The 19,550-nt window shown below is 39.3% G+C and overlaps 1 protein-coding gene across 1 annotated transcript; it reads left to right on the forward strand.

Moving 5' to 3' along the window:
* The first annotated feature begins 1,282 nt into the window (after positions 1-1,282).
* Positions 1,283-10,241, forward strand: ESM1 (endothelial cell specific molecule 1). The gene is made up of 3 exons (XM_027520347.1): positions 1,283-1,783; positions 4,774-4,926; positions 8,707-10,241. The coding sequence occupies exons 1-3, from the start codon at positions 1,483-1,485 to the stop codon at positions 8,805-8,807; spliced, it is 555 nt and encodes a 184-aa protein (XP_027376148.1). The 5' UTR covers positions 1,283-1,482; the 3' UTR covers positions 8,808-10,241.
* Positions 10,242-19,550: the final 9,309 nt, after the last annotated feature.

The following is a 19,550-nucleotide window of genomic DNA, read 5'->3' on the forward strand; positions in this document are numbered from 1 at the left end:
AGTTGCATCCAATGAATTCTGCCTTATCTTCTATAAGGGACAAAAGCTTAAGCGATCAGCTGGATTCATACCGTCAATTCTCAAAAGGGAGGCAGAGGCTGAGAGGAGCCCTGTGGCTTGCCTATCACTACATGGTGACAAATCGAGAGCTGTCAACCTTATTGGTATATTTACTAGATGACAGTGGGATTTTGTCTATTTCGATAGGTGGATGCCGCTTAGAATCCAACACATAGCTGGTGCAAGAACTCTCCTCTCTCCTCTTTCACTTTGTTTTTTCCTGTCCCACAAACCTTGCTTAATGAGGCCTTGATCCAGTTAATGTACTAAGAGGACTACTTGATCTTTCCTGGAGGGATCTAAGCACTGTGACCCTCCATAGCATGTAGACCTTGTTCCCTGATGGGTTATGTTTTCCCTTTTCTGTGACTTGCCTCCCTGGACCACATTCCAATTTGCCTGCTGGCTCATTTATTTCCTTGGGCTGGCTGCCTTGTTTGGTGGTTTTTAGTGAGGATTCTGATCAATGCCATGAGGTGAGGGGAAGGGCTCCGAGTGGGCTCAGTCATTGGACAAGCAGACTTGGTGATGGATGAGCCTTCTCCCCAGTGAGTCTTGACTCAGGAGAAGTCCAGCTGGTAAGTTTTTCCAGAATTGAGTAAACCAGAAGCAGTGCCAGCAGCGTCTTACCTCTTGTGGTTTTTGTATTGATCTGAAAGGAAATTCTCTGCGGCAGTTCCACGTTTCACTAGAAAATACAGCTACATCCATGATGAACTTAGATATTGTCATATGAGCTGTTTTAGAAAAAACATTTGAAGAGGGGTGGGAGGAAGGAAGAGAGTGTCTTTAAAAAAAAATCCCTTTCAAAATATTTTCTTTCTTCTCAGTATTGAAAAGGCACACTATAACCCTTTCTTCCAAATGATCTCATAGCTATTTATTGAAGGGAAATACCAAATGCTTATTTATTTATTTAAAAAGGAGCGTCTTCGGTTCACATCGATGATTCACATCGATGTAATTTTCCTCCTGACTGCAGAGGCTCTGAGACAAAGCAACACCTCAACTGATGTGCCGGTGTCAGAACAATTCCTGTCCTGGAGGAGGGTGTGCAACCTTCTTTATTCCCCCTTCACAGACGTCCTTGAGCCCTTGAGACGGATGTGAGCGAGTTTTTCAGTCCTCATGCAAAACAACCATCTAAACATAACAGATGACATCAGCTCAGGCTTTTCAATTCCTGGATGGCAGCAGCGTGTTAATCCAGCCTTCATCCTGGATTTCATAAACTAAAACAAGAGCCTGGCAGGAGGACAGCGCTGCTGCTGGGTTGAGGAAATTGATGACGGGGAAGCATGCGGGCAACCCAGTGTATAAAACTCATAATCGTGTAGGCAGACGCTCAGCTACCACTTTGTACGGCGGCTTCCCGCCAGCAGAGACCCAGCCGCGGGAAGCGGAGCCCGAGCCGCGGGAAACATGAAGCGCCTCCTGCTGCTGGCCACGCTGCTGGTCCCCGCGCACCTGGCGGCGGTCTGGAGCCGCAAGTACGCGGTGGATTGCCCCGAGCGCTGTGACAGTAGCCAGTGCAAAAGCAGCTCGCGCTGTAAGAGGACAGTGCTAGACGACTGTGGCTGCTGCCGGGTGTGCGCCGCGGGGCTCGGAGAAACCTGCTACCGCACAGTCTCGGGCATGGATGGCGTGAAGTGTGGCCCCGGGCTGAGGTGTCAGTTTTACAATGAGGAGGATGATTTTGGTGACGAGTTTGGTATCTGCAAAGGTAAAGAGCGACCCCTTGCTTCTTGCCCCTTGCCTAGGGCACCCTGCAGGCTTTTAGCCAGCGTGGGAAGAGAGGAGTCTTTCCTTCTAATGCAAAGAGGGAAAATGCAGGTGGGTTTAGGGACCAGGTTCCCCCCACAGGTGCTGTCATAGGGAGAGAGAAAGATAACTTTGCAGATTGCGGCTGAACCCTGCATGCAAGGAAGCCCAGAAAGAAATACAGCGTTTCACTCATGATGTTTAAGAGATTTTTTTTTTTTTTAAGTTGCAATGGAAAATTGTGTTGCTTCCTTTTCTGGAAGACTTTAGAAATTTGACAGGTAATCTGTTATGGCTGGAGTAGGTGGTCTCTCTTCTACAGGCAGTGATTACAGAGGTCTGCACTGGATAACCTCTTGGAGTGGTGGCTAGCCCTGGGATTTAGTTATTCTTTGATCTTAAGAGAGTCCACAGGGTTGAGGGCACCTCTCACGATCAAGTATTTCTGATGCACACTAATGCACTTTGTGAAATAGGATGACTTAAGTCATCTAGCAAAAGGAGTCACGTTCTTGGAAGAGGATACCCTGAGGTATCAAACAAACCTAGAAAAATAACAGTGTAAAACAAGCAAAAATAGCACCTAAAGAAAAAAATTGGAACTCTGTAAAGAAAAAGACTTAAAGAAAAACTTTATTAGGTTGAAATTATAGCTAAACAGTGTAGTTCAACATTTGCAGAATTTATTTCAAACTTAGTGACTATAGCTTAAAATGTTTAGAAATGAAAAAATGAAGATTTAAAAATACTCTATGGATACCTCATGATCTCCTTAAGGATTATTATTAAGGTTCAGTAAATATGTGATAGCTCCATACATCAGTTTTATAGTACAAAGAAGCTTTTAAAATTAAAGGGACTAAGTTTCTAAATAATTCTTAATGTGTTTAATACAATTGTAAGCTTTTATGAATAATAATCATCCAGTATTGAGCTAATCTCATGAATTCTTTTAGAAAAATATAAGTTGATTAACTTTTAAGCCACAAAACATACTAAAGATTAGGAAATAGATGGTTGAACTTTAAGGAGAATTTTAGTTTTTTGCTTAGTTTATTTTTGTTTATAACCAATGAAAAGTAGAATACTGAGGAAACATTTTCTTTGGTGGACATTCACAGACGTTTCTTTCAGCTGAGTGGGATCTGTGATTTCTGTAAATTACAGGGCTTATCGGCCAAGAAAAGAGTACTTCACATAAGGAAATTAGGGAGGAAGTGGTTAACGCAATCATACTTACTATATAGCAAGTATATGCTGTGTATTGCTTTTTCTCTTGGCATAAAAACTGACTCTGTATATGTGATTGTAAATGTCCAATTACATATGGGTAAAGAAACAGGCTGTAAGGCATCTGGAGTCTTTAGCACTCCAATATTCACTGAATGATCGAGGTAGCTGTTAATAAGATATATTTTAAAAAGCTGTTTAGGATAGCTCTTAGACATCCTTCAGACTGCAAACGGGTCTGGTTACGAACATTTTTCTTTCTGCTGGAAATAGTGAAGCTGTGTGAACCTCAACAGCTACATAGAGACATTGTATTTTGCTATGGGCAAAATTTTGTCCTTCAACTTTTTTTACAGAACACCTCTGTGAAAACTGTGTACTATAGCTGCGTATCTGGATGTTTTCTAAATATTCAGATATTTTGCATTGCTTTGCCCATATAGCAATATTTATTGAACACCTACTATGTGCCCAGCACTATTCAGTACATTGGGGGATACAGTAGGAGCATAACTGAGAATTTGGCTCAAGTTTTAGTTTTCAGTATCACTGGAGACACAGTCATAGCCTAATCCTGCGTGCTTTTCTGCCAGAGGCTTTTTCAGTATCGCTTCTAAGGACTTCTTTTTTCCCCAGCAGAGAGGCTAGTGTTTAAAACCAGGTGCTTCTCTAATCTGAAGGATGCAGAGTACAGCAGTCATAAATTCTTTAAAAATGTATTTCATCTTGATTATTCTGTGGACAGTATTAAATTGCCAAAGACTTAGATGCCTCATGATTTGTTTCTTCACCCATGTGTGATTGTACATTTACAAGGACATTCTTGTGCCGGGAGAATAAATATTCTGCATCTATTCTGCTTGGCTGTTCAGGCTGGCTGTTCTATTGAGATGCTGTTCACATCATAAAAAACATGCATTTTTAATGATGAATTTGTTCTCTTTTTCTCAATATAGTATGTTTTAGTCTAAGTATGGGAACATCGAAGCTCTAAAAGCTTCCAGATTTGGGTAGGTATATGAATATATTCTCAGCTTTCTTCTCATTTAGCATATTGTATTTTAGCTCTGCAGAGGACTTTATTAGTGAATCCTCTTAACATCTGGAGGAGTTGAATATGCTTGTACTGTCGTTTTGATAGATAATGAAGTTGATAAGAGTTGGAGCAGATTGAGGATTGGTCACTTGATGAAGAGCTGAGATGACAGCCCTCTTAGCCCCTGGTTAGTTTAAGTCCTTTCCTAGACATTTAGAACAGTAAATTGCCTGTGGCTACAGAGAATTCAAAGACAGCATCATATCTTTTAAACTCTGTGAGGAGCTGATACACATGTCTTTTCAATTGCCTACCTTCACTGAGCTGTCACAGAGGTAGCCCAGTGAGACCCTGCCTTTTGGTTTCTAAGCAGACAGTAGATAGAATTAAAACCAGTTCAGAGATATTGGTTATGTGTATCTGTCTTCAGCTAAACTTCACAGCAAGGCACTACAACTAAGGAATCCATTATCTGGTCTTAGTGTGTGATTTCACATTTGTGACTTTAAGCGTGGGATTCACATTTCATATTTTCAAAGCTTGGGAGTTTCGGATAATTGGGCTTTATCTGATAGTCAAGATTCATGAGGTTTGTTCAATTACTGAGGCTGTGCACACAAGGACTGTGAAGTTGGAAGCTTGTGTACATCAAGAGCGCCCTCTCTCAAGCTTCCCTTTGTCCTCAGATTGTCCCTTCGGCACCTTCGGGATGGAATGCAAACAGATTTGCAGCTGTCAGTCTGGCATATGCAACAGGGTGACCGGCAAATGCCTGAAGTTTCCCTTCTTCCAATATTCAGTAGCCAAGGCTACCAACCAGAGATTTGTATCACACACAGGTAAGAACTGATTCCCAGGTAAACATTGAAACAATAGTCTCATTTTCAGTTTGAATAAGAAAAATTATGGATGAGTAGAACAAGAAGTTGGTTTAAATGATTTTGTTTCTTTTATTCTACTTACGGGAAAGGTAGGTGGTTGTTGAAATTTGCTGCAATGTTACAAAGAGATTCATTAATAATTTTTAGATTGTACAATTTTTCACAAAGTTTACCCAGTGTATAGTGAGGATAAATATGATTGATTACCCAAAAGGTAATAAAAATAACCAAGATATACAAAGCTCTTTAAATTCTTTGGTGATCTGTTTTATATGTGTACTAGACAAAGCTACTTCTCTCCCAACTTAACAGTGAAAGAGTATTCTGAGGAATTTATTGGATAAGGCTTAAGAGCCAACATAGAAAATATAAAACATTTCTTTTTAAAAACCAAATGGAAGTATTTAAGTGGAATAATTCCAAGCATGTCTTTTTGTGGATTTTGGAGAGAATAAGAGACAGTATCTATGATTAAAATTTGGGAATCATCTCTAAACCTTTGAATGACAATGTAATAATACTCACATGCTGATTGTTAGTGCTTATGTTTTTCTTACACAAGTTATTAGAATGTGAGAAATACAGCTTGTAAGATGATGGTAAGTGCATATTTGGTTATCTTGTAGAATAAATGGTTAAATTGGAAGTAGCTCATTTAAAGCAACATGTAGCCACAGCAACTACCAGTATCCACAAACTATACATTTTTATCCCTTAGATATAAATAGTTGACAATCCAGATTTATTTCAGTTCTTGTTTCTGGTTCTTCACACTTCAAATTAATTAAAATTTGAAATATTTGACAAATGTGCTTATTTCTCAGCTTTACCTCCTTCTTATATGTGGGTTCAATTAAGTACCTCAAAATAAATGGGAAATGTATTTTTACATGAATTATTAAGTGTGGCTATGGCCTTAAACGTTAAAGTGAAACCTTAAAAAAAAAACCTATTGCATGAATATATTTGTGAATACCTGATCTGGAAATTAAGATCAATATTGACATTTTAAAACTTACGAGTTGTCCCTATAGTCTTTGACAAATAATATGGAAGAAAATTGAGTTTTAAGTCCTGAACAATTTTTTATTGAGGTGAAATTCACCTAACATAAAATTAACCATTTTTAAATGAATGATTCAGTGGCATTTAGTACATTCACAGCATTAGGAAGTCACAGGCTCTATCTAGTTTTTGAAAAATTTTCTCAGCTCCAAATAAAACCAGTGTCCATCAAGTAGTTACCCCCACTCGTCAGCCCCTAGCAACCTCCAGTCTACCTTCTGACATTTTTCAAATGGTTCAATTGCCAGGTTCCCCAAGTGGCTTCCCAGATGAAGGACCTGCCTGCCCATACAGGAGACTTAAGAGACAGGGGTTCAGTACCTGCATGGGGAAGTTCTCCTGGAGGAGGAAATGGTAGCCCAGTCCAGTAGTCCTGCTGACAAATCTCATGGACAGAGGAGCCTGGTGGGCTATGGTCCAAAGGGTGGCAAAGAGTCAGACATGAATGAAGCGACATAGCGTGCACACACGTTTGAAACTTATTGTTTCAGCACTGCTAGTTGCCTCAAATACTTGAAGCTTCTTTTGTCTTATTTTGCTTTCTTAAAACCACAGGCTACAAACAACACTGAAGGAACAACTTTACTAACAGAATCCCTCTACTCTCATTAAGATTGCTCCTGACCTTTCTCACCAAGAGAGAATTGAATCTGGTGAATCTATGTCACTCTTTGGGGTGTATTTCTGGGAGCAATGCTCTAGAACTCCTCTGGAATGTCCTCAGTGATGGAACTCTTCTCTCCCCTCAGTGCTTCCTGCTGCACACACAGGAGCACGTCTTCTGCTTCTCTGGACCAGTGTGCTGTCTCTTTCCCTTGAGCTTGTCACTTTCTCTCATTCGCTTGCAGATTCTGCAAAAATCTTGACCAATGTATAGTTACCTCGGAAAAAGATACTCTGGACCCTTGAACAACATGGATTTGAACTGTTTGGTCCACTTATGCACACATTTTACCCCCAGTAGATATAGTACCTATATTTTCGCTTTACAGATCTTTAAATTAACTAAGTGTGGGGGGACATTTGTTTTCAATTAGAGATCACAGTCCACAGAGTCAAAAGAACTAGGGATGGAGTCCTGCTTTTATTGAAACTCTTTCAGCTTTCTGCCCTTGGGTGAGTCATTTACCAGTTACTTTATTTGGGGGGCAGACATAGTGGTAGGTGGATTTTCCACTGCTCAGGGGTCGGCACCTCTAATACCAGCATTGTTCAAGGGTCAACTGTATTTTGCTGGATGAAAATTACATTAAGGTTTATATAAAAAATATTTCTATACTCAATTAGATATCAAGATTCTTATTAGAAATTTATGGAAAATGCATTTTCTGACCTAAGGTGTTTCCTTTGATAAAGGAGCAACTAAAGATGACTATTAGTGTCCTCTTCTTAAATCTTCCTGGTGGCTTAGCTGGCAAAGAATCCCCCCTGCAATGTGGGAGACTTGGGTTCAATCCCTGGGTTTGGGAAGATCCCCTGGAGAAGGGAACAGCTACCCACTCCAGTATTCTGGCCTGGAGAATTCCATGGACTGTACAGTCCATAGGGTCTCAAAGAGTCGGACACAACTGAATGACTTTCACTTTTGTAAATCTTAGATTGAGGATGGAGTGCAGAATATCCTAAAAACCTCGTGGTAAGGATGTGCAGGAGCCCTTCTGTTCAGTTGTGCATCTCCACATGGAACTTAATGAGCTTTAAGTGCTACTGTTTATAGGATGGGGCTTGGTTGGGGCCTCAGTCCTTGCCATGAGTTTCACATCATCTCTGCCCAAGTCTGTTTGGGCCCAGTCTTTGTAAATGGCGCCAAGGTTCCTCAACACAGGGACTTCCGGAGGAGCCTTTTATACCTTGATTGAATGAAGTGGTCTTTTCTAACTTTCTACCTGTTGGTCACAGCATCCTTGGCAAGTGGGCTTCCTGGTTTCTCATCTTCGTTTGTCATTGCTGTTTTTATTGTTTAGTAATTAGCTCTCCGACTTTCCAAGACTGGAAATTCACAAGCATCTTTTTTTTTTTTTTTTGTAGGGGGTAGTGAATTTACATGCATTTATCTACTGGACCATCCTAACCTCCTAATAGCATTCAATTTCAGAATGTACACTGCAGACGCAAACACACTTCACTACTCTTAGAAGCAGAAACATTTAAAAAATTCTAAATATTAGAAACTTGTTAGGTAGAGCAAGGACTATTTCTATAAACGTTTATAAAAGGCCCTTTGGTATGCTTTCTGCATTCTAGAGCCACATCGGTACGCTAATTCCTCTTCCATATTAGATAGTGAAGAATCTTACTTAGAGATCTATACTTAACACCGTTTACTCATTTGGTAAGTATTAAGTGCCTACCATGTTCCAAGGACTGTTGCAACAGTGAACAAAACAAGTCCCTGCCGTCATAGAGCTGATATTCTAGTGGTACAGTGAGATAATACAAGGGGGAAAAAAAGACAAATAAATGTATGGACTAATGTCAGGTGACATCAAGTGAGCAAAGATGTTTAATTCAAGGAAATGCTAATTGGTAGAGGGTAGGTGAACATGGAATAGACTTTTCAAATCTATTATAGATTTCACTGTAAATGTATTATAATACAAAAATAAGACAAAATTTTACTTAATCTTGGAGTTATAAACATTTGGACATGATTTGTATTCCTTCTAATTCCAGAGCATGACGTGGCATCTGGAGACGGCAATGCTGTGAGAGAAGAACTTGTGAAGGAGAATGATGCCCCATCTCCTGTAATGAAGTGGTTAAATCCACGCTGATCCTGGGTGGGATTTCTGAGAGAAGACCCTGTTTTAACAATCATTCAACACACAGCCAACATTTTAGGAATTCTCTGTATTATAGTATATGGACATATGATTTTTGGAGACCAAGTGTGATTTAGGGTGGGTCCACAAAAAAAAAGTAGGCTACTAACAATCCATAAAATGCATATGACTGAACTCTTTTAGATATTTGTTAAATATTTGAATGCATATAGATTTGTTAAATATGTGTTTTTAGTCATAGTGAAGAACTAAAGATGCAATTTGGATAACCTTAACTTGGAGGGAAATCAGCCAAAGAGAAGGCTAGCCAAAGCTGAAGACCACAGCCAGTCTATGGCTCTCTGACTCGATGTACATTAATGTCCAGATATGGGCTGGAGAGAATTAAGAGCAAGAGAAGGTGGGGGTGCAGGCTGGGAGGGTATGATATTTAGGTCTTCCTTTGGTAGCTTCAGTAGAACTTACTTGTGCTTTTTTTTTTTTTTTTTTTCACTTTGGAAAAAGTCAAAACAAAACAATCCCTGAAGGAAGTGGGACTTTTGAAGCTTGTGGGACTTTGAGCAGCAGCCTTGAACTGAGGCAGGTTTCAAAGGATGGCTAATGTAGTTCCCAGTTTACTGCGTCTGAGGGATGGTTCTTGGGTACAGGGCAAATACACACTCCATAAATGGTTTTAAAGAATGCCACCTCTGATTGAGAGTAAGGAAGTATTTTGCCCACTTAGGAGAAGTGTGAAGGTAAATATTTATATATATATTTTAAACACTTGTTAGTACAAGTCATCCTCCATACCCATGTTTATCACTCTCTTGAGAAAATAAGCATAATATCGTTGTTTAAAATGGTTAGAATAAAAGTATAATTCTCTAAGCTTTTCAAACATCCAAGGCATGGTAAATTTGTTATCGATAATTATAGTAATATTAACATTAAGTATAAGAGAAACCTGGAAAAATTTAGTCCCCATGGATTTATAAAATGTCGAAACACATGAGGGAATTTATTTAAAAGTAAGTGCAATGATTTAGATGAGCTTTAAATTTAAAGTAGAAAATGCTTTTTATTAAGTTTGGAAAAGAGTCAATTTTAGCAGGAAATGTCAACTTTAAAATATAGTTCATTTTAATGTATTTTTTTCTTTAAACTTGGGTGATAAGTGGAATTATGAGTACCCTTGGAAGGATCTTAGCACAAACAGGACTGTTGTACTAGATTTTGTTAGGAAATATTTGCAGAAGTATTTTATTTGGAGTGAAGAATTATTTAAGATTATTTCACTATTTGCCTGTATTTTATTCTCGAAGTTTGCCTACAGAGTTGTGAATGTGTGTGTGAGGCTCTTTTAATGTAAGCTGAATAAGCTGTTTGGATTTCTTTTAAAAAGACAAGTTTACAATTGATCAATAAAAAAAAACAAAACAGTCACTCCTGAGTCCATTCATGACTTCATTGATCATTAAAATATTTAAACGATTCATTCAATGAATAATAACTCATTAATGCACATTAAAGGACAGGCTTCTCATGTAAATTTTCTCCTACAGATAAGCATCTTCTGTCAAAAATTTTTCCTTTGCCTTCTTACAGCTTCCTAAAAGAGTTGGTCCTTGTATATTAACACATTTCACCGAGAAAAAACAAAAAACAAACAAGAAAACACTTCTATTGGTGTTTGACAGTGGTTACAAGCATTTCAGTTAGGCAAAGACAAACACGTCAGTGCCTATAAAAGAGTAGAGTAACATACAGCTTTGAAGCTTGAGAATATCAAAATCAAGAATAGTATTAAACCCAACATTGTATAAATCAGCTACACTTCAATAAAATTAAAAAAGAATAGTATAAGTTCATTCAGTCTTATATGGAAATTACAGAAACATTTTAAGTGAATTGATACAGTGCTGAAAAAACTATGTTTGCGTTAGGAAAAATATTGAGTTTGCATAAATTAATTCTTTTTTAAAGAGGGGAGAAACTGGATGTGAATGAGATAATGTTACATTAATATAGGTATAAATATTATTATTAAGCAAAGCAGAAAGCATCAAAAACCTTTACTTTCACCAGTGTGCAGTGAAGTTTCAGAATATGCTTTCAAGGGGTAAGGTTACTTAAAGATCTGCCATCTTGAACTGAAGGCCAGGACACAGTTCAGTTGCCCCTTTGGGATAGTGAATGGTGGAATACGAGCTAGACTAGGGCAGGGCTTGCCTCTGCTCCTGAGTCTGCAGCAACCACGTATGTGACCACAGACACAAACAGAGGTGGGTTGATCCAGTCTTAGTTGCAGGCATGTTTTCCAGCTACCCAGCTTCATGCTACTGAGTACTTTTTGCTTTCTTCATTCCAAACACTAGTACCTGTCTATCTTAAATTGCTCTGTCATCTTCTGACTTTATTCTTCATAGCAGTGGTCTCCTAAATCTTTGGATTTTGCATATTTTTACTGCAGTTTTTGAGCATGCAAAACTGCTCAAAACTATGTATAAACTTAGTATGGTATTAGTGCATTATGTTCATTATAAAATGTATATAATTGCTCATTCGTGTCCAACTCTTTGCAACCCCATGGACTGTAGCCTACCAGGCTCCTCCATCCATGGAATTTTCCAGGCAAGAATACTGGAGTGGGTTGCCATTTCCTTCTCCAAGATACTGGGGTCCAGCCCCGGAGGAGTCAGGGATTTCGAAGGGGAGACGGCTTTGGCAATCAGGATACAATAGAATTAAAGATATAAAGAGTGGTTAAATAAGGATAGCTCAGTGAGAAAATTCAGTGGAGAAAAGAGGCTGAATAACTTGGTTTACGTGGAAAGCTAATAAAATTCCAAAATAAGGAATTTGCGTCACCTACGTAGGCCGCAGGCATCCTCCTGTTCTCCTGAAGGAGAGGAGACACTAAGGCCTCCCCAGTCAGATCTTAGAAGCCCAGGCAAAATTAGTAGCCTTGACGAGCCTCCACGCCCCAGATGGATATTCAGCCAGAAGGTGAGAGAAAGAATGACATGGGGAGACCAAGTTTCAGTGAACGAGGCCTGCACTTTATTTTCCAAAGTAGTTTTTAATACCTTAAGTTGTGCATAGAGAATAATGGGGAAAGGGGTAGAGTTAGCAGTAAGCCAGGCTTTCTTCCTGCAAACTTACCATATGCAAAAGTTTAGGTGAATTACATCATCTTCTGGCCAAGAGGACTGTTAACATTTTAAGATCCTTTCTTCAGAAAACTTATTTTTCTCTAGAGGTGATTATTCTAAAGTCAGGTACCACCCTCCAAAAGCATTAGATAAAGTTGCATTCCTATAGGGCAAAGGTGTGGTAGGCTATAACAAGAAAAAGAATTAACTCAAGGGTCCAAGGTTACAAACATTAAAGCTACTACTTACATTCCTATACACCAATTATATTAATCAATACACTGCCAGGGACTCAGTAGGTAAGGGATATGGAAACTTAGCAGCAAACATTGGCCCAACAAGTGAAAAACCCTTCACCAATACAATTTCTAATCAATCTTTTAACTGCTCAAAGGAATCTGTATTTAGACAGTTTAGAACATCTCATGCCTCTCACAGTTGGGAGGCTCTGAACAATCACATGTGGCCGGAAGAACCTATTCAGGCAGGCTAGAGGACTTCCAAAGGAGTTTGTAGGTTGAGACACTCTTGTCATGCCCAGGAACTTTATTTACTGGAGCTGTAAGTTAACTCTTTTTCAGAGAGGTGGTGGGGGACAGCCCCCCGTAAAGTCAGAGGTGTAGGTGAGAGCACAAAGCAGTAAAGTAGGCAGACTCTGGTTTTGGGGGTAGATGCTCGAGAATTTCCAGGGGGACTCCTGAGGTTCCATCGCACATTTGCATATGCCGAGCCTCCTTCCTCATGACCTTTGCCACAGGCGGAGTTCCTCACGCTGGCTCCCGGCACCAAGGGATCTTCCCGACCCAGGGATCAAACCCTGGTCTTCCGCATTGCAGGCAGATGCTTTATCATCTGAGCCACCAGGGAAGCCATAAAATGTACACTCAAACTAAAAATTTTTTAAAGGATAAGAGATACATATAAATAGAAATTCTGAGATTTTCTTCCTCCATCCCAATAGGCTATCTTGGGAGTCACCCCAGAAGCAAAAGAAAATGCCATGGCTCAGTGATCTCCAATGAGGCCCAACCTCATTTGATTTTGAAGAGAAACCAAGCTGGCACATATTCCACATAATAAATATTTCTAGGATGAGTGGATGAATGGATGAGTGAAAGGGTGGATGGGTAGACAGGAGGGTGGAAGGATAAATGGGAAGAAAGGAGGATGAGTAGATGGATGAATTGGAGGAATGAATGAAGCAGGTGATGGGCCTTCTGCCTCCAGCAGAGCCACAGCTACTGAGGGAGTAGATGGCTTCTCATTTCCTTTCATCTGCCAGCTCCTCTGTTTCCCTGATGGCAAACTTATTCTGCCTTTCGGGATTGAAAAAACAGGGGCATATGTTAGAGTCAGTGAGTATGACAAATAGGGTTTCCCAGGGCAACAGAGACAGGGAGTTTGTCTCCCCCAGGCACTGGGAACATCACTTGGTAGCCAGACTGGAGCATTATTTTCTGTGAGAGGCAATTTGGGAAGACTGTTGTTTCCATCCTACACATTATCCCTTCCATTTATCCCGAGCTTCCTAGGAGAGAAGAATCCATAAATGTTCAATATCACACAGATATTTAGAGGGTGAATTGATTATTTCTGATTATTAATCAGTTAACATTAGTCATTAAATTAAGGCTAGAGTTTAGAGTGTATATGTTATAGAGCAGTGGTTCTCAAAATTGAATGTGTATCAGACAAAGAGAACAGACTTGTAGACACAGTGCGGGAGGGAGAGAGAGCTATGAATTGAGAGAGTAGTATGGAAATGTATCCATTGCCATGTGGAAAATAGGTAGCCAGTGGGAATTTGCTGCATAACTCAGGGAGCTCAAACTGGTGCTGTGACAACCTAGGGGGCTGGGATGGGGTGGGAAGTGGGAGGGAGGTTCAAGAGGGAGGAGACATATGTATACCTATGGCTGATTCATGTTGACATATGGCAAAAACCAACACAATATTGTAAAGCAATTATCCTCCAATTAAAAATAAATATAAAAAATTTAATGTGCATCAGAATCCTTTGGTCAGTCAGTTAAGTTGCTCAGTCATGTCTGATTCTTGTGACCCCATGGACTGCAGCACACCAGGCTTCCCTGTCCATCACCAACTCCCAGAGCTTGCTCAAACTCATGTCCATCAAGTTGGTGATGCCATCCAACCATCTCATTCTCTGTCATCCCCTTCTCTTCCTGCCTTCAATCTTTTCCAGCATCAGGGTCTTTTCCAATGAGTCAGTTCTTTGCATCAGGTGGCCAAAGTATTGGAGCTTCAGTTTCAGCATCAGTCCTTTCAATGAATATTCAGGGTTGATTTCCTTTAGGACTGACCAGTTTGATCTCCTTGCAATCCAAGGGACTCTCAAGAGTCTTCTCAAATACCACAGTTCAAAAGCATCAATTCTTCAGCACTCAACTTTCTTTATGGTCCAATTCTCACATCCCTACATGACTACTGGAAAAATTTTAGCCTTGACTAGATGAACCTTTGCTGGCAAAGTAATGTCTCTGCTTTTCAATATGCTGTCTAGATTTGTCATAGCTTTTCTTCCAAGGAGCAAGCATCTTTTAATTTCATGGCTGCAATCACCATCTGTGGTGGTTTCAGAGCCTAAGAAAATAAAGTCTGTCACTGTTTCCATTGTTTCCCCATCTATTTGCCGTGAAGTGATGAGACTGGATGCCATGATCTTTGTTTTATGAATGTTGAGTTTTAAGCCAGCTTTTCACTCTCCTCTTTCACTTTCATCAAAAGGCTCTTTAGTTCCTCTTCTCTTTCTGTGAAAAGGGTAGTTTCACCTGCATATCTGATATTCTGCATATCAGAATCCTTTGTAAAGCACAAATTACTGATTTGGTATATCTGAGGTGATGCCCAAGGATTTTCCATTTTAACAAGTTTCCAGGTGATGCAGATGCTGCTGATCCAGGGACCACACTTCTAGAATCACTGATACAGGGAAATTTAGATTTGCCTAGAAGTGAGATAAACTAAGGGGCTATCAAAAGCTATCATTGCTGGCCTTATGAAAGAATAAGTTGCAATATTTCTTCACCACTTGGTTCACTTAGTATTTTACTTGAAGATACTTAACTATTTAAGTTGCTGAGAATATTGAAATGTCAGAGAAACTTTAAGCTAAATCATGGAGACTTGTGAGGGCCAAGTAGAGGATTATGGGGGGAGGGTAGAGGTGGAAGAACCAAAGACTCAGAAAGTAATCAAGGAGCCTGTGGCCTAGAGGAGTGATGAGTGGTGCCATGCGTTGTGGGACAATCAAGCAGACCCGAAGAGTCCCTGGTGGCCAGAGCTGAGCAAAGTCCATGAAGAGGTCAATGCAGAAGTGTGAATGAAGGGCATTGAAAACTGCATGCAGGTGAGCACTTTTCCAGAAAGTCATTTGGGAAGGACAGAACAGCAGTTAGTCTGCAACTAGAGAAGAGAAACCCTACTTACTAGCAGAGTATGTCTGCTTCTGTCCCCCACTCCCCCAAGATTAAAGAGACAGCATTCTAAGCTAGTGATTATCAGTCAGAGATGGAGATAAAGGCTTTCTGGAGTGATGGTATGGTTTAATGTGATTACTTGAATCCAGTTTAGAAAATTCCATTTATATAGAGTTTTGAGACATAACTTTTGTAAAGTAGATATATTTATACACTTCCAAGCCCCCTAGAAAATACAGCAGTATGTGGAAATCTGAGATATTGGGGTTGAGAAGAGGGGCCTTAAGAATTAGTGTAAATCTTTTATTTTACATATAAAACTCCCTAGATCCAAGTAATTTCAGGGATAAAATGTCATGCTTGGTGGTAAAAACTCTGCTATTGTAAAGTGTCATTGTACCACAGTTAACCATTGATTTTTAGAAATGAAAACATTAAAATCTTTAGTTGGCCTTGTTGCTTAGTTGATAAGTTATGTCCAACTCTTTTGCGACCCCGTGGACCATAGCCTGCCAGGCTCCTCTGTCCATGAGATTTCCCAGGCAAGAATACTAGAGTGGGTGGCCATTTCCTTCTCCAGGGGATCTTCCTGATCCAGGGATCAAACCCACATCCCCTGCATTGGCAGGCAGATTCTTTACCACTGAGCCACCAGGGAAGCCCCTATCTCATATTTAAAAATACGTACACACCTCAACACACACACACACACACACACACATATGAAGGCTTTAAAAGATATACACACTTTCATGCAAAAATTATCCAAGTCTATTCTAAGGAAATAATTTCAAGTTTTCAAAAATGTTTTTAAGACTAATGTGGCAGTTTCTACAATATTGAAAAATTGTGAAAGATGTGAAGAGGTCATATATAGGGTACTGATTAAAGAAATGACAGTGGAGCCAAGCACAGACTCTGATTTAGACACTGGAAATGATGAGGTTCATGCAGTGATTGACGTGTTCACTGCAAAGCAGAGGGTGACAACGTAGTTGGTGTTGGGATTTGGTCAGGTGCTGTGGCTAGCAGTGGAGCACACGCGGGCTTCCTTGTCGAATCCACAGTCGGAATGCAAGCTCCTTCCAGATTTTCATGACTACTTCTCTGCACCTGTTTTTTAAAGTGATACCTTCATCAGGTTAGACTGAAACATTCACCTTAGTTTTTATAGAAACAACAATCCTCTTTTTGTGCTGCTAGCTTATTGATATTTTAATATCTAAATTATGTAACCATGATAATGGGCATAAACCAGTTTGAGAAAAAAATGCAACAGCCTCTTGGTATGTTTCTATTTCAACTTGTAGAAATGCAAAGTGTTCAGGTGCATCCCAGAGAGAGACCTGCCTACCTGCATCCTTTAGTAGATACCGAGGATGTCAAGATTCTATGTTATCCAGAGAGAATGGAAGTATGTGTGATTCCTGTGAGAATATTAAGAGAAGGTTGCTTGAGAGCACTTTGTATTATGTTAAAAAAGTATGCAACAGTGCTATATAAATAATATAATCTTTGTGAAAAAAATACAAGTGTATATAAAATGAGATATTAACAATGATACTTATTTTATTCTTTACAATTTTAGCCATTTTCTAGAATTTTGCAGTTAGCTTTATAATTGAGAAAAAGATTTCATTTCTTTCCATTTTTGAAAATTTAAATTGTGGCAAATTTAAACAAATGAAAACAAATTAGTGGTTTATTACATACATGGTGAACTAAGAACATCTTCCTATAGTTCAGTTGTTTTGAGATGTACTTTGTCATCCTGGTACTATGTTAAACAGGGAGATAGGATTTCAAAGCAAGTAAATGTGGAGAACTGTAGTTTTCTTACAAATACTAGAAAGGCTACAATGCACATTAGCATACATTGCACTTTTCTTGTGGAGCAAATCTTTGTCCAACAGAATCAAATCCAGTGAATACTTAAAAAATATAGATAAAGGTCTCTGGCTTATAGTAGACATTGTAAATTACAATATACCTTCTGCACCTATGCACAGAAATGCTGTCTGCTTAAACAGGGGGTTAGGCAACCAGAGTTTTTAAAGCATTTCCTGACACCTGTGAAGTTGGTAAATATTTCCTGTTTCTGTTGTGTCTAGAGAAAACAGGAATTAACAACTTGGAAGTGATAATTAAACAAGTTGTGAATGACTTCTACATAGGCAGTTCTTAGTATGAGATTTCATTTTCTTAAAATCTATCATAACATATTTCTCTTAAGGGAAAAAGTAATTGTCATAATAATCTGACAACTGACTGAATGATCAAGATAAACCCTATACCCAGGAGGAATGGCACCTATATTAATGGTGGGATGTGTACTATATATTTTCATAATTTAAATATAAATTTGATGTCTTCAAAAACCCGGTGTACAAGACAGCAAAAGAGACACTGATGTATAGAACAGTCTTATGAACTCTGTGGGAGAAGGAGAGGGTAAGAAGATTTGGGAGACTGACATTGAAACATGTAAAATATCATGTAAGAAACGAGTTGCCAGTCCAGGTTTGATGCACGATACTGGATGCTTGGGGCTAGTGCACTGGGACGACCCAGAGGGATGGTATGGGGAGGGAGGAGGGAGGAGGGTTCAGGATGGGGAACACATGTATACCTGTGGCGGATTCATTTTGATATTTGGCAAAACTAATACAATTATGTAAAGTTTAAAAATAAAATAAAATTTAAAAAAAAAGAAAAAAAAAGTAAGCAAAACTGAGAAAGTAAGCAACGAGTATGGTTTCTCTGGCTTTGTGCTAAATATACAAAGTTAGCCATTTTGAAAATTATTTTTGTTATCTTAAAGTACTCTGGAAGTACTTTGATCTGAGTGAGCCAGGATTGGCTCACTGCGATATTCACTAATTATTGACTTCAGATGTGTTCTTCAACCATGTCTTCCCAGTATCTTCTGGGCAGAGTGTAGGTAATGACTTATGTACAAAGCCCTAAGGACCTGTGCACAAGTCCTCTGTATGTCATTTTATCCTATCGCTGTACCTGTATTGTTATTTAGTTGCTAAGTTGTGTCTGACTCTTTTGTGACCCCACGGACTGTGGAGCCTGCCAGGATACTCTGTCCATGGGATTTCCCAAACAAGAATACTGAAGAGAGTTGCCATTTCCTTCTCTAGGGGATTTTCCTGACCCAGGGACCGAACCTGCATCTCCTGCATTGGCAGGTGGATTCTTTACCACTGAACCACAGGGAAGCCCCTGTGTCTGCCTAGTTTAAGCTTATCCAACAAAGCAGATAATTTAAGTGCTATTATATAAGCCACCCTCACTTTTTGGGTATCTCAGATGTAGATTAATTGCAGCAAGACTGAAATATTTAAAATATTTCACACGTTCTGTTAAAAGTGAATACATAGACTGAAGAAAATCAACTGACTCCTTAACAAACTTGAATATACCTGTGAAAAGTGAGTAGCAATGAATGAAACTCAATTAATATCACCTGAAACTCTCACAATTCTACAAAAGAAGTTACTATTTTTAGAGAACAAATAATAGTGTTCTATTTAAGTCTCCAAACAATTATTAGCATGCTCCTGAAAAAAAAAGGGACAATGCTTCAGGAGAATGCACGGGAGCCCTACAGATGTGGTACACTTCCCTGTGTACTATTTTTGGTTGTCTATTCCTGCCTTTTATTTTGGGACTTGGCCCGCTTCCTTTGTAGTTTCCCTTTAACTTGCTCATATCTTTCTCACTTATATAATGCATTTCAAGCTGGCTTTTTTTTCACCTCTCAAAGGAAACTCAAGGAATGTTGACCAGTTCAGAAACCCCCACTAGTCTTGGCAACAACAGAATTCTTGGTTTGAAAACAACCTTGGAAATCCAGGGTCATGGTTGACTTTCTAGTTATTTAATGAATCAGAGCTGCAGAGGGATTGGAGACCAGGCATTAGAAGATTTTGAACCCCATTTTCATGAAATTGTTTCATGTCTTGCAGAAACTGGAGGAATTTGAGATGGACTCTGATTCAATATATTTATACTAAAGCAAAATTCAGTTTAAAAAATAAGGAAGGGCTTCTCTGGTGGCTCAGTGGTAAAGAATCTGCTTGCCAGTGAAGGAGATGTGAGTTTGATCCCTGAACCCGGGAAGAACCCCCATGGTTCAGGGCAACTAAGCC

This window comes from Bos indicus x Bos taurus, chromosome 20, assembly GCF_003369695.1.
Source record: "Bos indicus x Bos taurus breed Angus x Brahman F1 hybrid chromosome 20, Bos_hybrid_MaternalHap_v2.0, whole genome shotgun sequence".
Taxonomy (NCBI): Eukaryota; Metazoa; Chordata; class Mammalia; order Artiodactyla; family Bovidae; genus Bos; species Bos indicus x Bos taurus.

Excerpts from the sequence above, each read along its gene's own strand:
- ESM1 (XM_027520347.1), top strand. The coding sequence starts at position 1,483 with ATGAAGCGCCTCCTGCTGCTGGCCACGCTGCTGGTCCCCGCGCACCTG. Across the intron at positions 1,784-4,773 it reads CGAGTTTGGTATCTGCAAAG|ATTGTCCCTTCGGCACCTTC; the intron begins GTAAAGAGCGAC and ends CTTTGTCCTCAG. Across the intron at positions 4,927-8,706 it reads GAGATTTGTATCACACACAG|AGCATGACGTGGCATCTGGA; the intron begins GTAAGAACTGAT and ends TTCTAATTCCAG.